The 19,454-nt window shown below is 39.2% G+C and overlaps 1 protein-coding gene across 6 annotated transcripts in view; it reads left to right on the top strand.

The window, feature by feature from the left end:
* LOC110372137 (disheveled-associated activator of morphogenesis 1) overlaps positions 1-18,689 on the top strand; it is a 105,598-nt gene extending 86,909 nt beyond the window's left edge. For 5 of the 6 annotated variants that reach the window (XM_021328694.3, XM_021328691.3, XM_021328689.3 and 2 more), the window contains 17 exons: positions 6,201-6,368; positions 6,697-6,915; positions 7,723-7,863; positions 8,240-8,468; positions 8,766-8,993; positions 9,462-9,601; positions 10,096-10,245; positions 11,560-11,715; positions 12,647-12,721; positions 13,128-13,469; positions 13,776-13,915; positions 14,297-14,458; positions 14,846-15,025; positions 15,286-15,409; positions 15,710-15,952; positions 16,454-16,636; positions 16,916-18,689. In XM_021328694.3, coding sequence (XP_021184369.3) covers positions 6,201-6,368; positions 6,697-6,915; positions 7,723-7,863; positions 8,240-8,468; positions 8,766-8,993; positions 9,462-9,601; positions 10,096-10,245; positions 11,560-11,715; positions 12,647-12,721; positions 13,128-13,469; positions 13,776-13,915; positions 14,297-14,458; positions 14,846-15,025; positions 15,286-15,409; positions 15,710-15,952; positions 16,454-16,636; positions 16,916-17,227 — 3,192 coding nt within the window. In that variant the 3' untranslated portion in view covers positions 17,228-18,689. The remainder of the gene's footprint in view (positions 1-6,200; positions 6,369-6,696; positions 6,916-7,722; positions 7,864-8,239; positions 8,469-8,765; positions 8,994-9,461; positions 9,602-10,095; positions 10,246-11,559; positions 11,716-12,646; positions 12,722-13,127; positions 13,470-13,775; positions 13,916-14,296; positions 14,459-14,845; positions 15,026-15,285; positions 15,410-15,709; positions 15,953-16,453; positions 16,637-16,915) is intronic. The other variant, XM_021328693.3, reaches the window with a different exon arrangement.
* Positions 18,690-19,454: the final 765 nt, after the last annotated feature.

Genomic DNA, 19,454 nt, shown 5'->3' with positions numbered 1-19,454 from the left:
TTGAAAATTATTGAAGTCATGGGAACTACTTACCACTAATTTACATACAAACTTCATAACAATCTTCTTATCAGTGACTAACGATGGAAACCATTACAGAGCTAATTGCAAGGACAAGGTTATCTCGTGAACAACTGTTAAAGTTATTTATAACCGTAGTAAGTGCTTCACAGTTTTAATTAGTACTGATGGCCTGTTGTAAGATGGCTTTGGAAAGTTATAGGAAAATCCTTCTTTATCTCAAGGTTTCACAGAAAGATCCTCTTATGATTCGGAAAACTTGTATCTTAAGTTGATTGGGTGAAAATGTCAATGAAAAAAAATCTTGTTCAAAGAAAAAGATTTATTTTTATTGTTACGATTAATGATTACAATTAGGAGGATGGTGATTTGGATAGTTCCCCATTAATTTTTTCGAGGTTGGTGCAGCATATTCTTTTTCTTCTAGAGTATGGAAGAAATCTGTGTGTTGTCATCTTTCCAATCTCAAGTAATATTAAACGTACTTTTTGTTTGTATGTTTTTCTTTTTCTATTTTAATTGTAACCTGCTTATGTTACCTAATTTGCCATCTTCCCGTCAGCAGTCACATCCAATTCCAATTTGACATTGCTATTCCATATTTGTAGATAATCACGTCTTTCCAACGTCATCCTGGAAGCCCATGCGTGCCTTCGTCTAATCGTTCTGCTTTCTACTGAGTAACTAGTGGTAATCTAATGAGGTCTATAAAAATAACTCATTTCCTATGTACTGTTACTATTTTAGATTTAATTCAGTCAGTGTTATAGACTGTTAATAATATCGAAGGCTCTGTATCTATACCTTTTTTAAAACTTTGGAGAATTAGTAAAAATACGTACTGTTTTAGTTGTTTGCGACTCTTAGGAGTGCTGTTCCGTTCCTAATAAAACTTTCCGTCATAAGCGGTCAGGATGATAAAGGAAATTTTAGATTTCAGTCTCGTTACAAAATATGCCACTGCTAAGCCTCAAAAAAATGGTGTGATTTATCGATTTTCCTTGATGTCACCTCCCGTTATTACGTAAATCTGTCGTCGGTGTACCTTCCTGAACATTTCATGCAATAAGTCGCATCATTAAATCATAATAACAATGTTACCAAGTAAAAAATATTTACAGAAGCTTACGTCTGAATTCTGTTTGAAATAATAATGGCTTGTTATGATGGTTTTCTCGACTTGTTTTTATGACATGTATTCCCATTTATTTATAACAAACTTGTTATGATTTACGGTATTTATTATGCTGTTTTCGTATGTTGGGAATCACGTACTAATTACTTAAACACGTGTTTTATGGTAGAGATTATCATGTAACGGGTTTTTAACATCATTGCAACTTATAGGAACATTCCACTGCTGGTCAAAAGTAGCCGTTGAGAATTATAGGAAAGTGGAGAAACAAACACTCCAGAAAAATATTTTCAAAACTGTAGTACAAGTACCTACTTAAGTTTTATTGTAAGAAGCCTCATTCTTCTTTAGCTGGTCAGGTCATTTTCACGTTCGTCTTAGTTCCTCATTATGTCACCTTTTCTCCATACTGTTTCTCAGACAGTCCTCATACTAATTGGCTAGCCGGGTACGTTGCTAAGTGGGCACTTCTGGAATCCGGGCTTTGCAGGCTGTCTGGCGTGTCGGGAAGCCTTAAAAATGCATAGGAAGTAACTTATAGCTGTGCCTGTAGTTTGTTAGAAGATTATGGTGTTGCCTTTCAGAGTTCGAGCTGATGGTGCATGTTTCGTTTATGTAAAATAAATATAATAAAGAAGAAACATTTTTTTGTTTGTTTATTTGTCGCGGAAACTACTGAACCGATTTGAAAAATTCTTTGACTGTTCGAAAGCTCCACTCTTCCCGAGTAATATAGGCTATATTTTATCCCAGTACAGGCAGTAATTTTCACAGGACGCGTGTGAAACCACAGGAAATCAGCTAGTGTAAAATATTAACTATGAAGATTTAGATGTCGTTGTAAAATATCGAATCGCTTTACACATGGTTTTCTGATGTTACAAAGAATTTATTTAAATTAATCTTCATTACGTGCGATATTATGTTTCCGTCTGTTCTTCCCACTAATAGGTATTACTACGCCGCAAAATAAAGGTCATTGACCCACAAGATCTCTAATGATACCTCCTCTAATTATGGCAATTGCTTTAAACGTTCGCCTCTTATGTGGACTATGTGAGTTGCAGTCCCGTGCATCGCTCGTTTGAAAAATACCGGCTAATCATCATAAGTGGTGCCCTAAAATTTTGATTATTATGATTACTTGTCTGTGATTGCGGTACCATAGTTCTGGACTGGTTTTTTATAGCGTGCTGTTAATGGGAAGATGCTGTGATTTTTAAGTGTTGTTTGTGATAGTTTTACGAGGTGAGTTTGGTATTAAGTTTATATTTGGTGAGATTTGGTAACGGAATGTTATCATAATTATATACTTTTTAATAAATATACCCATAGTCGTCAAGCATCGGCCAAGAAGTCAGTGGCGAAATAAACATAGCTGCACCCACTAGACACCGACATGTAGGCAATTAAAAAACTTTTTTTTGTCCTTTTATATCTCGGTTTTGTGAAAAGGTTAATATTGATCGCGAAAGTTCATGCCCGTAACTTTAAGGTCAGTTCCTAACTATATTAGATCCAAGGGGACCTACAAGCGTCGGTCTAGTTGGTTAACCTTTGCTGAATGGCCCATTTGGCGAATCCGCCAGACACATTTACCTTAACATTTTTCTATATTAGATTCTCCATCAGACAGTCAACGACCTGAAGAAAACAGACAAAATAATATATCCTAATCGTTCATAATCGTCTAAGTGTACAGGCACAGTGCAGACTAAACAGTCGGCCGAGAGTTGACCTGCTGGTTTGTAAATCTGCCGGGGCTGAGTTGTTCGAAAGACTTTACCGCGGCCCTGGTACATAATGGGCTTAAGAAGGAACATGATGAGATTCTCTATGAAAACCTTGATTCCTGTCACAGTTTTCAGCCGGTCTGGTACCGGCTAAATATGTCCGACAAAAATTCAACTTCATACTAATTTATGAGCGCGACTATGACCGTCTCATCGGTCTATGAGAGTGAAGGAATAGTGAGTGCACCTGCTGCGTAAATGCTTGTGCCCTATAATATGTTCTGCGCAATTGGCTGATCTCCTTATATGAGATCAGCCACAGTAGCCGATAATCGTCTAGAAGGACATCATCATCATCATCATGAGCGCGAACAAACTATCGGCCGACTAAAAGTTTTCAGTGTGTACCTAAGAGCTCTAATCCGTCATTTAGCTGTCCCCTTAGGCCGTCAATTATATCACAGCATTGCGAAACCAAGATGAAAGTATATCTATTGTTCTATATTATACATCAGATTATTTCCGATGATTCGTGTTTTATATGTGATTAAAATACAATTGATCTGATGGCCTGCGGGTTTCAGATTAATTGTAGATCAGTTGAAAGTGTGATTAGATTGGTATTGTTTAGGTTTTTTGTTTGATTTGTAATTGTTAATCGGTTATGTAAGTTTAATTGTGATTTCACGCTCTTTTGTTTGAGAATTATTTATGGATTTTGTTTTTATTGGAGCGATAATATCGCTGCAAATATAAAGATGGTCTTGCAACTCTTGCCTTAGCAAACTCTGATAGACAACATACAGTTTTGGACAATTTTCAGCCGTTGGTCTGTTCTGTAACTCCATATAAAATGTAAAAAGCTCTAAATACATGATTTGACCACATCGGAAGTAAAACCTCCCAGTAATAACCAGTCGTTTATATTTTTACGGCAGTTTAGCTTGACAGTAATGTTGACTTGATCTTAATCCGAGATTTTACGGTCGTTGTTGATCGGCTTAAAGTAAAACATGCGTAGATATTTACATAATACATTATCAACATGTCAATTTGAAGTCCATAAAAATAAGTTTATAGTTTCACAAGTAATTTCTTATTTTCGAAATATTTAATTTACTTTGTCTAAACAAACTTCTCTTTATACTTTCATTCAGAAACATACATTTCTAACTTTCATCCAGAAATAAAATCTATAAAATAAGGTTGAGGATTTTTTTTATTTATCCTCCAAGGCTCCAAAAGGCTCCATAAACTACTAGACCGATTTGAAAATTATTTTGCTGTTAGGGAGCTAGAGTAATTAGAAGTAGGCTATATTTTATCCGGGTATGAACACTAGTTCCCACGGGACGCGGGTGAAACCGCGTGAAAACTGCTAGTATTTTATAATCACGGTTATAATAAATTTACTTATTTCTTTGGCGAGAGATTTAGCTTTCCACCATTGCAGTTGGTTGCATCTAATTATGATAAGATTGACCTGAAAATGTCTTGTAGTTATCTAGCGTCAGGCGGTTGTCTGGGTTCCTGATAATGTAAACTAGGCCTTATTATATTTTCTCTTATTATTTTATAATGATCATGAATGTCAGTGTACAGGCTGGTCTCTGCAAATATATATTTTTTTTAATTTCACAAGCGATTAGATAAGCCCGTGTTTTGTATTCCATTGTATTTATAACCTAGATATTAATAGGTTTATTTAATTGTTTAAATTTCCAACATGTATAATGTTGGGTCACGATTACCATACTTGATAAAGGCGGTATCCAATTCTAATTAAAAGGTTTCATAACTACACACTAATTAATATTTCATTGGTAATTAAATTTTTCCATATTTGTGTGCGCTCCTAGGGTTCTTGTATATGCATATACGGTTACAGCTAATTAAATAAATTGAGCAATAAACATGCAACTGAGCTGCTCTTGGTTTTCATTATTACTACAAGTAGAAAACTAATATTAACGTCACGAACTCACGCTTGCATCGCAATACGACGATTAGAAGTAACTGTGGAACATATCCATAATTCAAATTCAAAATAGGGAAGCTATCATGCACATTACCTAATCGATTTCATCATTATCGATGCATAGGAACAACCCACAGGAGTTTTATAATAACAGGTCACGACTCACTAAACCTACATTTCACAGCCTCGCATCCGCATCACTCACCATTTCCACGATTATATCGATCATAAATCGATCCACGGTTGATCGATTACCTTTCTTCGCGGAAGTCCGGCACGGGCTGATGCGATTCGATTCGATTCTCGATGCGATTTCATGCGATTCGTTAGCTCTGTCCATACTCGTTGTGCGTTTGTCACCGTGTCAATTATCTTGTAGTGATACAGTTTCTAATGAGTAGAATGTTGAAAGGTGGTGTGTACATAGACAATAGACAGTGACTGATAACAATAAATAACCCTTGAGGTTACAGAGATTTGTTTTGGGAGATGAGTGGCTGTGAAATGAAAAATATTTAATAGTTCCATCTACAAACATTTTGACTAACTATGTCTTATATCTACATTTTCTGGCTGCCTAAACCGAGATACTCGCGAAGTTGCTGATTGCTTAACTATCCAATTTAGCTTTTCAAATAACTTGATTTAATATTGGAAAATAGGTGTAGCTTTCTCATAATAGTTTAATAGCCTGCTCAATATTCTGAATATATCAAATAACTAGTGCATAGGTATTGCCTACTATAAAGCAGTCTTCCTCCATGTTATTCACCAAGTAGGTCACATAAAGACCGCCTCAATATCTATAAAAGGTGACATTTGAAATTCTAATAGCGTACTGCCCATGTTTTACTGCCTACCTATGGAAGTAATACATAAACTGCATTGCTGCACCAAATATTGCATCCATTACTCCGAATACCTGACTAAATAGAAGACTGACCGAATATAAATAATTCCGGAATACTGGTCTTTTTGGGTGTTCACAAGAAGTAGTTTAGCCATTTTCGTCATTGATACTCGTAACATTTTAGCACTTGGTATGAAGGGTACGGCTCATTTAATTAGGAAAGATGGCTTGAATTTTTATGGGCTTATTAAGAACGGTCAGTATAAAATTCTTACATGCCGTACAAACTAGGTCTACCTTCAACCTAAATACCAGTCAAGGTAATCTGCAGTCTTTTATACTAAAAAGGCTTTATGCCATATACCTTCCTCACAGGTTGAGGGCTTAAAATTTAGATAAAAAAAAACTAAATTCTAAAGGTAACCTATCGAAATTCGTTATGAAGAAACACATAATTCATACTTCAATGTTTCTTTTTTACAGGAAGAGCTGGACCTGACAGCCGTGAACAAAGCAGCCATGATGGCTCTCCCCGCGGCCAAGAAGTGGCAGATCTACTGCAGCCGGCGGCCTCCACCTGGACAGCCTCCACCACTAGCCACCGCGCCGCAGCTCGAAGAGTACATCAAGGCTCTTAACGAGATTGCTGATGTGAGTTAAACTCCTTGAAGTTCCATAAAGTATGACTGAGTATGGGGTCCTAGTGTCATTGAGAGCATGAATGATCGTGACCGTGACGATGACAAGACAACGACCATGGTTGATGTTTAGGCCAGTATGGGTCACTTGGGTTAAGTTGGGAGTGCCATTGAGCTCACCGATTGCCCAGGATTCGCCGGGTTCTCTACACCTACAATCCTCATTGGAAGACAATATAAGCCATCAAAGCTTGCAGGCTACTTATGAAAAAATCATGCACTACGATGTATAGCCGATCTTCTTTGAAACGAAGACTAATAACGCTTAATTTAATTTCCAGGCCTTCGCATCATCAGAAGGCATACCACCAGCAGAAGCGTGCGCCCTAGTCGAAGGCCTCAAAACAGCATTACGGACACGAGCTCACAGCTTTGTACTCCGGTTCATCAAGCAGGGAGGCCTAGGTTCCTTGCTAGATGCCCTACAGCGAGCGCCAAGGGATGATGCTTCCACCAGGCATAACCTCATTGCGGCTATTAAAGCGCTCATGAACAACTCTGTAAGTAGCCGTAGACTAGTGTAAAGATTGGGAGTAGAAGATGTAAAGGAGTTTTGGTTGTGCATGTAGTTCTTTTTAGTGTTGAACAGCGTATTGTAAAACTATGCTATACTTTCTTCTTTGTATACTTCTGTACGGTTCTATGATCTATCTATGTTTACTTATGTTTGCCAATCTATCATTCAATATTCTGAACCCAGCGTAAGATTTGAATTTGTTTCGCAAACCAAACCACATTGATTGCAATAAACATAATGGTCTTGTCCATGTAAACTAACAACAAACGTTTAGAAATTCAAATTCATGTTAATCTGTTGTATTCAAATATCATGTAAATTCATATTTCGTTGTTGTTTTGGCTATCAAAGCAACTGGAACTATTCAACTGAACATTCGTCAAGCTACTGTTGCAGTATTTTGATATTTTGTAAACGTAATTGGTCTTGGTTCATAAACATTTCTTGTTTTCCCAATAGCGTCATTATATTTTCATTACGGACCCATTTTAATCTGATTATGCAAAATACTGAAAATAATGTGAGACCTGATGTAAAGTTGTCGTGATTAAATCTGAGGTTGCAATTTAATTCAGATACGATCTATGAAGATCTTTTAGGGAGCCTACCGAAAATAACTTTGGACGTGACAGTGAAAATGAGACGGGGTATTAAGAGGTCTTTTGTATTTTTGATTCATTCAGAACTGTTGATAGTGGTATTTGGAACTATGCCTGTAACTTTCTTATGTATTTTTTTCTTATATCTTCCTCTTCTTCTAGCCGCTTTACAAATATTTGGTTGGTTGCAGACGGGGCGCGCGCATGTGCTGGCTCACCCCACGAGCATCGATCTGATCGCACAGTCCTTAGACACTGACAATGTTAAGACAAAGGTCGCTGCACTTGAGATACTGGGAGCCGTTTGTCTTGTACCAGGAGGACATAAGAAGGTAGTGTATATTCGTCTTCTTGGGTACTTGTAGCTACTGCAGGTGACACATGAACGCGGATGATATGTATGCTTGGAGAAAGATAGCGAGGAGATTTCAGTATTTTAGATGTGTAGTCGAGGTATAGCAATTGCTGTATAGTTTTCTATAAATAGCTTCTTATGTAAGAGGGGAGAGATGTATAATCCTCAGATAGGATTTTTGCGCTTAAACAAGTGAAGGATATATCGAAGGCAGAGCAAGTATTCACAATTGCTTAAAGCGAAGAGTATATGTACCATAACACATCAAAGAAGCATACTAAATCTGTCAAAGGATACTTCATACATAGCACAAAATACTTATCCTTAAGTTACCTATCCTCAAAAATTCACAGGTACTAGAAGCGATGGTCCACTACCAAAAATACGCGGGCGAGCGTGCCCGCTTCCAAAGCATTATGAACGAGTTGGACCGCAGTACCGGCGCCTACAGAGATGACCTTGGCTTGAAGACTGCCATCATGTCCTTCGTTAACGCCGTACTTAATTATGGACCGGGGGAAGAGAGCTTGGAGTTCAGGCTGCATTTGAGATATGAGCTGCTTATGTTGGGGATACAACCAGGTAAGTCTTTTGTGGCCAGTTGTATTTGTGTTACATTGCGTTTGATAGAGATATTTTCCGAGATGTTGGAATGTAAAGTTAAAAAAAAATGCCTTCAGTACGTTATTGGAAAGGTAATACTTTCCTTCAAGATTAAAAAATCCCAGAAATGTTTAAAAATCAAAATCGCGACATACACTAAGAAATCTGGGCATTTTGTTTGTTTTGCAATTTGGCAAGATGTATCTCCGCAAATTAGATAGGACCCTAAAACACTGTTATTCATTTCATTATATTATTTAATTGTACTTCTTTCAGTAATCGAAAAACTCCGCAAATACGAAAACGAAACCCTGGACCGTCACATCGAGTTCTTCGAGATGGTTCGCAATGAGGACGAGAGGGAACTAGCGAGGCGGTTCGATAAGGAACATGTTGACACCAAGAGTGCTACTTCCATGTTCGAGCTGCTGAGGAGGAAGCTCAGCCATACTGGTGCTTACCCACATCTGCTGTCTATGTTGGAGCATCTACTGCTACTGCCATGTGAGTAAAATTTGAATAAGTGATAAACAATTAAGTTTGCATGCTGATTTTCATAAAGCTACGACTGTATTATTGAGCCCTAGTAGCCTGAGTAAATATTTCAATTTACATATTTATATAAAGTCGCCTCTGTGACAGTAACATCCTCCGCCATTCCGCGTGAACCATGGTAGTGTCACAAAAGAATTGCCAAGCTTTATCCCAACAACAATCTTCGCCATGTCTTCTTTGTAGTCTGGCAGCTCTGCTCTTATGTATAGTCTATGTGAGCTGGCACTCAGCTACAGGCTTCTTCTTCTTAACGTTTATCCCGTCTTGTGACGGGGTCTGCTTTCCGTATCTTCTTCTTCCACTTCGCTCTATCCAGGACGTCTTCCTCTTCGAGTTCGCAGATTTTCATGTCTTTCTTTACGACACTCAACTAAAGGCTGCCATATAAAAATCTAAAACATCTGTTTAATATTCCAGTGGAATACAACCCGATGTCCCAGCACTGGCTGCTGCTGGACCGCGTGGTGCAGCAGGTGGTGCTGCAGCAGCCGGCCGCCGGCAGCCGCGCCAACTCCGACCAGGGCAGCGAGAGGGGCAGCACTTCTGATACTACTAAGGTAGCGTAGTAATGTAGCAGAAAGCTTACAAGATTAAAGAAACCAAAACTTTTGTAAAGAAGAGGAAACCATTAAATTCATCATCACCACTTTCAGATACTTACTAATATTGCTGCCTAGTCTTGAAAATGTATTAGAATAGATTCTTGAGTTTTAAAGATATCTTTGGTTGATACACATAGGACTAAAATACAACTGGACAACTGTGTCGCCATTACTTGTTTTTTTTGCATCATACTTCACTGCCACTTGCCTTTTGCCACATGCCTTTTCTATGGTATGGTCCTTACTACTATTTTCAGTGCTCTTTGGCTTTAAGGATATATTCGTGCCCCTGGTCCATAAAACCCAAATCAGTTCAGGGTATATCTCCAACCCTCTAAAAAGTAGATATCGAAAGAGATTCAATAACCAGGTGCCGCAGGAGATGACATTATTAACATAACCCCTTTATATAACCCCATATGCAAAACAAATAAATATTTTCTTCCCAGATCTATGACCCGGACGTAGCTCCTCTAGAGATCAACGTCGGCGAGATAGTCCATCTTTTAGCCAAAGAAGAAGAGCTGGTAGCCGCCAGGACGAAAGCCGAGAACTTGGAGAGAGAAAATGTGGATCTCGCTACCGAACTCGCTAAGAAGGTATGTAAAGAATTTTGTGATCGCTTGAGGATTTTGAAGATTTGTTATAGTAGTCGACTGACGACTAGTGTAATTGGATATTTAAAAATGGGGGTGTTCAGACTTCCCTTTTATTTACGGGAGACCTTAGTTCCTTAGTTTTCCGGCAAAATTATGTCGTATAATATATCAGGTCATATTTTCAATAATAAATATAGAATGTAAAGCTTACTGAGACTTAAGGTGAAGTTTTAAGGCTTTTCCCCTATTGGGAACGGCCGTATGAGTTCTTGTAATCTACTTAGAAATTTTTTCATGAACTGATTGAAATAAATGAAATTGTGAATAACAACTTATTAAGTATCTTCGAATTCTATGAACATGACAGTTATTTTAAAGATTCGAAAGAAATAGTATGATAGATAACAAATCTTCAAGCATGTTAATGGCAGCCTAATGGTAGCGGAGAACATGAACTTAATCAAAACATACTCTAATTTATTTATGATTTCCATTACAGTCATAAATACATTTCCATCGTGGTGATAATATAGCTGGTTCATTTTACGATGCAAGTTGGGATCTATTGCTTTCATCTTAAGGATCAAATTCTAACAACTCATTGTAAAATGAAGTAGTTATAGGAAAATAATCATAAACATGAAGCTATATTGACAAAAGACAACACTTTTAAAGACAAGTTGTTCAACGTGCGGTATTTAATGCCTTTTATTTGCATGTGTCCTGGTTCTGGGAATCTTTACTTTGCATATATTGTAAGTCTGAACTCACGAGGAAATAATCGCGTAGTTCCGAACATACTTGACTAGTCAGATTGTGTACATGTTGAGAGCTTTCATCGTAGCACTTTTGAACTGAGTCCTAGCCAGATATGATTACATAGGCTAGTATATTGGGGAAATCATAAGGGAGATTTTAAGGGAATTCAAAAAGAAGTATAGAGGGAATGGGGTAGTATTCAGGAAGTGGTTCGTGGGAAAACATAAGGGAGTACATACTGATAGTGGAGTGAATAAGGGAATGTATAGACGGAATATTAAAGAACGTATGTGGATAACGGTGTAATTTATTAGGATTAGTGCAAAGGTAATCCCTGTAAATAGGGGAGCATAGAGGGAAGTAAATAAGTGACTAAATCCTTCACTGGCGAACGGTCGTTTAGCTCCACTATAGGGAGTTTTGCAGGAGTACAGATACTTAGCAAGGGATTCGTGATCATAGTTTATATGTAACAAATGCATTCTCAGAACCAAACACAAGCTCCTACCGCCAATAATACCCACCTCACATGCATGTACTGACCGCTACTAACAGGAGAAGCAAGTGGATGAGCAGAGCCAAGAGCGAGAGGAGCTAGAAGGAGTCGTGTCACGCTTCAAGGAACGCCTTGAGCGCGAGACTGCGGCGCATATGGAGTGCTCCGAGCGAGCCCGCGCCGCCGCCACCAGGGCTCTGCAGCTTGAGCAGCAGGTATGTACTGACTCTAGGAGTTGATGACCAGAAACCTGGATGAGCAGATTTAGAGGTGTATCGCTTCAAGGAGCTAACATTAGGGACTGGTGACCGTCTGGTAAAGCTTCAGAGAATTGGATGAACAGAGCCAAGAACGAGAGGAGCTAGAGGGGATTGTGTCGCGAGATTGTATAGAGTGTTCTAAACGTGCCCGCGCCGCTGGCACCAAGGCTCTGCAGCTGGAGCAGCAGGTATGTACTAACATTAGGGGCTGGAGACTGTGTGACAGGGCTTCATAGAAGTGGATGAACAGAGTCAAGAACGAGAGGAGCAAGAGATCGTGTTGCGCTTCAAGGTACGCCTTGAACGTGAGACTGCGGAGACTCTGAAAGCTTTAGAGAAGTGAGAGGAGTTAGAAGGGGTCGTGTCAGGCTTCAGGGAGTCTTGAATACGAGATCATGCCACACACGGAATGTTTTCGAGCAGCAGGTATGTACAGGAATCGACACCAACAGGATCTGGTGACACTGTAGCCTTCAAGGAGCATATTATGAAGTTTTAATTTTTTTTTCTTCTGGGGTTAGGAGAAATCCGTGCAGGAGTATTTTTTTATCTTGTCATCCAGTGAATACTTCCTGATCAATTTTTTTTGCGTTCCGTTCAAAAACGAATTAGCAAACTTATCAGTTGGATTAATGCACATACCTCCAGAAGGAACATGGGTAAGTTACTAGCAGGTCACGCTGTGGCTGATAAGATAAACTTGGTTAATTTACAATGCTACAAACAAAATGAGCAGTACTGAGCATTGCATCAATCATTTGCCTTCTAACATCATGGGCAAAATGTGAGCTCTTAACAATCTCGTCGGCTTGCTAACGGCAAAAAGATCAAATAACTGCAATTTTAGTTTATTGCATTACATATAATAATATACCGCTTTCTACAGCTGAACCAGGAACGAGTCGAACGAGCGAGGTTTGAGAAACTAGTCAGTGAAGGAAGCATACCTGATGACGCCAAGGTAAACTTGACCACTATTCACATAAAAAAAAAAAATAGGCATGATGACTGAAAAAAAGTAATTAGTCCTTCTTTTAGATAACCCTGAAGTAATGGACAGGTATTTTTTATTTTCTTGCACTAACAAAAAACAACAATTATATAACACTATAAAATTTTGTGTTACGTCGCTTTTGGGTACTAATTTCAAACAGACGTGTCATTTTTTAAGATATAACGCAACAGAGATAGTCTTTGTTGCATTGTTCCTTAATTTTTTAAAAATGTTTTGTTAAATAAAAAACATGTGTCTAATATTTTTAGTCGGTCTAAAATGCGGACTAATTAGAATCATAATTTTTTAACCTTGTCATCATGCCTTTTTGTTGAGCATTTTTTCCTAATACATTATTTCCTCATGTCTACAGGTCAGCAACCTAAAGAGCGCCGTCATTGAAACTTGCTCAGTTCCACCGCCTCCCCCTCCTCCCTTGTTAAGCGCCCCACCCGCGCCTCCCGCCCCACCTGCTCCTGCACCCCCTCCCGCGCCCCTAGCTCCTCTAGCCCCCCTCGCCCCCGCTCCACCTCGAGCAAAGAAGAACGTGCCAACTCCTGGTAATCCTCTGAAGAGCTTCAACTGGAGTAAACTGCCTGATACTAAGCTTCACGGTACTATATGGCAGGAGCTTGATGATACTAAACTGTATAACGCTATGGACTTGCATACTATTGATAAAATGTTCTGCGCTTACCAGAAGAATGGGGTTCAGGTAAGTCGCTGCTGCTTTGTTTTTTTTTAAAGGTTTTTAGTTCTAGAAAACGTGGTCTATGCCATTCTTAATTCACAGTTTTAATGGTGTATTTGAATTGCCATTTTGAAGCTGTATTTGCACTAAAAATTATAGGTAAATTCTCATTCAATACAGGTTTCATTATGATATATCTGCAAAAAGGCCTATTTTTGTCACTTATGTATGTCCTCTTATTCAATTATTTTGAATAATCAAGACCACTTATTTCGAATTCTGATCATAAACTGTCTTCTCAAATTCCTAATGTCAAAAACTCTTCAATAGAACGAAGGCTCAGTAGAAGACTTGAGGCAGTTGGGTTCGAAGCCCCGCACTAAGATCCTGACCGTGATCGACGGCCGACGAGCGCAGAACTGCACCATCTTACTGTCGAAGCTGAAGATGACTGACGAGGAAATATGCCGGTGAGTTTTCTTTCAAGGCTTTTATTATCTACTTAATCTCATATAAATTGTCATTGTGGCCTATGTTATGTCTTTATGTTACGCCATTGTTTCAGGATAACAGTTCTTTTTTTCGAGAGTTTCTCGAATTTCAGTAGTTTTGTCTGACTTCACCTTCTCCAACTTATAAACTGCTCATTTTCACTGTCAAAAATTTAATTTAGTTAAACTTTTGCTTAAGAACTGGCTGTCCTTTATAAGACCCTGAGGCTATCATCTTGAATTTGAGAGTCATGCACTACCGAGCTGACAATTGCGTTAGAGTCACTGGTTGAATCAGAAAGTAATTCAAAATCTTCTTTGTTGAATAATTCACACTATTTTCTTCGTTCTATCCCTCAGAGCGATCCTCCGCATGGACAGCGGCGAACAGCTCCCCATAGACATGGTGGAACAGCTGGTGAAGTTCACGCCCAGCGCCGAGGAGGCGGCTCTGCTGGAGGAACATCAGGACGAGCTCGACAGCATGGCGCGGGCCGACCGCTTCCTCTACGAGATATCCAAGTGAGTGTAGCTTTAGATTCAGGCCCGACACTATAAGCGTCCGTTTTTTTTAAAGCAACTCTTCTGTTTGAAATGTATATTTGGGCCTTGGTAAACTATAGTCATGGTTAAAAAGTCGGTAAAGAGTACTCCAGGTTCTGTTGGAAGCCTGCCGACGCTGTGTGAGTATTTGATAGAGTTACCGTCGCCTTGGTACATTAAGGGCTTAAAGACCATGGTGGGTTTTTAGTCAGAAAGAGTTTGACTCTCCCTCACGCTGCACCCACAGCGGGATGGCTCATTTGATGATTTCCCATAAAAAAGGTTCTAATTGAAGAAAAGTCAGGACGAACTCAACAGCAACACTTTTATAATGCTTTTGCTAATGTTATATGTCCTGCTTTCCAGGATTCCCCACTATTCCCAACGCGTTCGTCTCCTGCTCTTCAAGAAGAAGTTCAGTGGCGCCGCGGCTGAAGCCACCGCCCGCGCATGCGTGGTACTACGAGCGGCGCGAGACATGCCGCGATCCCGTCGCTTGAGAGCACTTCTCGAAATTGTATTAGCTCTCGGAAACTATATGAACAGGTACTGTACAATTATTAGGTACCTCTATCAAAAATTATGTAGCAAGAACACATAGGAAGTGATGAAGGGATGGCATTTTGGGGGCTGTCTTTTTTAAATTTCTGACGTGTCTTTTGTAAAAGTGCTCTTTTGCAGCCTTATTTGAATAAATGACTTTTGATTTTGTGTATTTGATAAATCTAAGCAGTTTTGAAAGTTTCTTTTGATCAACTTATGTCGTAAAGTAAGGTAAAATTGAAATATTTTACTGTCTATTATAGAGGTGCCAGAGGCAATGCGTCAGGTTTCCGTCTGACGTCGCTGAACAAGCTGGCCGACACTAAGTCTTCTGTGTCAAGGAATACAACTTTACTGCATTATCTCGTCGAAATGCTGGAGTCTCAGGTACAGAACATCAAAAAAATAATTTATTAAACTATGTATATTTAAAGTTAATAACTTGAAATTTTCTTTATTTACATAGTTATTTACAACCCAAAAAAAACACTATCTAAAACCTCGGACAAAGGATCAGCATGGCCATCCAACGCGGTAATGCTGCCAGCCTCTTGTGTAGGCTCCCAGTTGACAGCGATGGGGATGAATTTTTTGACGCGTTTTTGATCAAGAAATTAGTTCCATTCAATTCGAAGTTGGTCGTTTGTGTCTGTGTTGTGTAACTTCAATGTTCTTCTATATTCGCAGTTCAAGGACATCCTTCTGCTCGAAGAAGACCTTCCCCACGTCCGCGCCGCCGCCAAGGTGTGCGTGGAACAACTAGAACGCGACGTAGCCGCTCTTCGCGCTGGTCTCCGCGATGTAGCCCGAGAGCTGGAGTACCACGCGGCGCTGCCGGCGCGGCCGCAGCAGGACATGTTCCTGCCCGTCATGCGCGAGTTCCACGCGCATGCCGTCTGCTCCTTCACGCAGTTGGAGGATCTGTTCCATGTTAGTACACGGAATCATCATCATCATCATCTCAGCCATAGGACGTCCACTGCTGAACATAGGCCTCCCCCTTAGATCTCCACGGATATCTGTTGGAGGTGACCTGTATCCAGCGTCTTCCACCTTGTTGGAGGACGTCCTACGCTACGCTTGCTAGTCCGTGGTGTCCACTCCAGCACCTTTTGACCACATCGGCCATCTGCTCTACGAGCAATATGGCAATATGGAGTAGATGGAAAATGACCAGACATTAGTCGGCAACATTGTGATATGATCAATTTTACGACAGTAAGCCATTGCGCGAATTGGTCCCTTCTTACGCCATCATTATAATAATAATTTTACAACATATAAAACTTTTTTTAATATGTCAAATTACATTTTATTATAACATTGCTTCGCCACCACTCAAAAAGAAAAAAACCTTTTCTTTCTACGTGGACGACATAAACATCTCTATGCAATGAAATTCTCATCACAAACCCCATCATCTCATCCCAGGACATGAAGAGCCGCCTGGAAGCTTGTGCCCACGCGTTCGGCGAAGAAGCCTCGGCGTCGCCCGAGCAACTGTTCGGTGCGCTGGACGCCTTCCTCACGCAGCTCGGGGACGCTCGCGCCGAGTGTGACGCCGCCCGCCGCCGCCGGGATGACGAGGAGAGACGCACCAGGCATGAGCAGGAGGTACATAGTATTTTATTTATTTAGTTTGAAGGTTAAGTATGAGGATTGTATGAAAGAGTTACCACGTGGTGCCTTGTACACAGGTGGGATTTAATCAGTAAAAGTCTACACCCACAACGGGAAGGAACAGCATATAATTTCCCATATCAAAATTGTGTCATGACCGAGTATAAAATGTCTTGTTCGAATAAATATACCCGATGATAATAGAACTCTGCATATTTTCTTAAATTAAAACATTTGGCTTACATGTATACATTTCTATTTCAATCTTCACAGCTCAAGAAACGCACAATGGAGCGAAAACAAGCGTCCAGCCTTCTAAGCTCCGTGGGCAAGTCGCTCGGCAAGTCCAACGGCAATACCGACTGCAACGGTCACTCCGACAGTTCCCGAGACGGAACCCTCACCAACGGACAGAAGGGAGAGTTCGATGACCTCATCTCCGCCCTCCGAACTGGCGACGTCTTCGGAGACGACGTGGCCAAGTTCAAACGCTCCCGCAAAGCCTCCAAAGTCAGCCACAAGGGAAGGGATTCCCCCCCTAGAGGCATCTGCAGGGAAGACTTCAGGGAACGACAGAAGAATTGAACGACCCAACACTAGTAAAGGTTATTGAAAGTTTGTAGCGTCCAGCGTACCTTGTAGTTTCTTGGTCAGTGTTAACGCGAAGCTTCATTTACTAGACAATTTTTCTTGTAATACGGTAAATCGACTAATATTAACTGTGTTGATGTATCATTTTGGCTTTAAACGTTCACCTGGCTTCTGTCGATAGACAATAGAAATACCTGTAGGTGGGACGCTGGGCTGGTGGAGCAAACGATAGTTTAATCGAAACGTGATATTTACCGCGTAGGGATCCTATTGGTCCGTTATAAGTACGGAGTCACAAATATGAGATTACAAAAGACGTAACGATTGACGTGTCATAGAACCCATAGTTTTATGTGACAACGAAGCGACCGCTGCCATTTTTTGGATTAATTTTTGAAAATTATCTCACAAACATGGTGCCTAATTTTGGATGTTTTTAAGGTCGTGGCCTGGCGAAGTTGTGCGTCACGTGGTTTCTGTTTGACGATGGACGTAATGTTTTACTTTCCAAAGATTTTTTTATCAGATATTTTGACGTTTAACATCTTTTCTATCTGTAGTTTAGTGCAATGGTACCAGTGAAAATGCTCGAATGAAAATAGTTCCCTAAAACTTTAAGCTCTTCAAAGGGCCACGACCTCTCCGAGAATTTTCGAAAAGCTTTTGCTGGTTATCGACTGAGGTAGTCAAAGACTGTGCGTGTTATTCCATAGACGATTTATTTTAGTCTTTACTTATCTATAAGCGTTGTGTGATTTGAGTAACCATAGAGTTAGAGTGTATTGAGTTTTTTACTGGAGTTCTCTCGGTTGGAGGAAGATGTCGTTGTGTTTATCGATCTTAATGTTACTAATTAATCTACGAGGAATGTTTCAAAATAAAATGTTTTTCCTAATAACACATCTTAGTGATCGTATTGATAAACATAACGACCGCTTCCAGTATGAATGTCGATGATTTTTTACATATCTCAATTGTACCTATAGACAATTCGGACACAATAGAACCTTCTTAAGTGTCAATACAATGGGAATTGACGAAACACTATATTATTATATACTGTTACTAAAGTTTACTAGGTGTAGGAATTGATACATACCTAGACTATAAAAACAACATTTTGGAATTTTGTATCAACTAAAGCGTGGTAGAAAATTTTTGATAAATTTTACATTTTATATAATTATCATCATCATTTTTAATTTATTCACGAATGATTTTAATAATTGAAGAAATCTTATTTTTTTCATTGTAAATATATTTTTTTAATTTTGCCAAAATTTGTTACCGTCACTATTAAAACGGAGTCAATAATTTATTGAAAATTTTCTTAATGTATGTAATAAAGTTTGTCACTTGTAAATTTTATTGTTTTGTTCAGTATTGCTTAAGCTCATAGTATATTAATATAATGATTATATATTAGACACTATTTAAATTAAACCCTTGAACAATATTTGGTGATTTTATTTAATCCCTAAAGATGTTTACCTGCCTAAACCTTAAAATTAGTTTTCAACTTAATCCAAATTATGCTCTTATCTGGAGTGTATTCGCGTCAATGTCACGATTGTCAGGTTGACACGGAACGTTTTCACGCTAGCAGATTTTGCCGCGTATGCCTTAAGCGAGCACGAGCGGAAAATCCCTAGAAAAATCGTTAGTACGACGGATTAAATAAACGTGGGGCCCGTAATTCATTTTAAGTTTATATCCTAAAGTAATATAATTCTGATTATATTACGATTATAATTTTACACTACAAATCTGAACTTGATATACCTGTGTTAGCAAAGTAATATCAAGCACAAAGGTGCTAATGATTTCCGATACTACGGTAGCGTTCGGCAGTCCGATATCCGGTTTGTTGTCGACTGTACCTGACAGGGCTGTGCTGTGTGCTTGTCAAATATATTTGGTACTGGCTTCCGGGACCTACTTCGCGCACCTGGATAAAACATAGCCTACTTATAGCCTTCGTTGATAAATGGATATCATAAAGTCTAGTAACTTGTTATTGAGATTAGGGCGTTTAAATAAACATTAATCGAGCTTAAGAGTTTTGCTTTGTAACATTAGTAGGTACACAATATTAATAAAAGGGCCGAGACGATGATCATCGTCATATTTTTAGTTTTTTTTTTTTTTCACATAGGATAACCCTACCCTCGGAAATCAAGTGTTACATCACGTGAACCTCTGCATGAACACGAATAAAAAG

This window comes from Helicoverpa armigera, chromosome 16, assembly GCF_030705265.1.
Source record: "Helicoverpa armigera isolate CAAS_96S chromosome 16, ASM3070526v1, whole genome shotgun sequence".
Lineage (NCBI taxonomy): Eukaryota > Metazoa > Arthropoda > Insecta > Lepidoptera > Noctuidae > Helicoverpa > Helicoverpa armigera.
The sequence above is the reverse complement of the archived record's forward strand: the minus strand, read 5'-3'. Positions and strand labels throughout refer to the sequence as shown.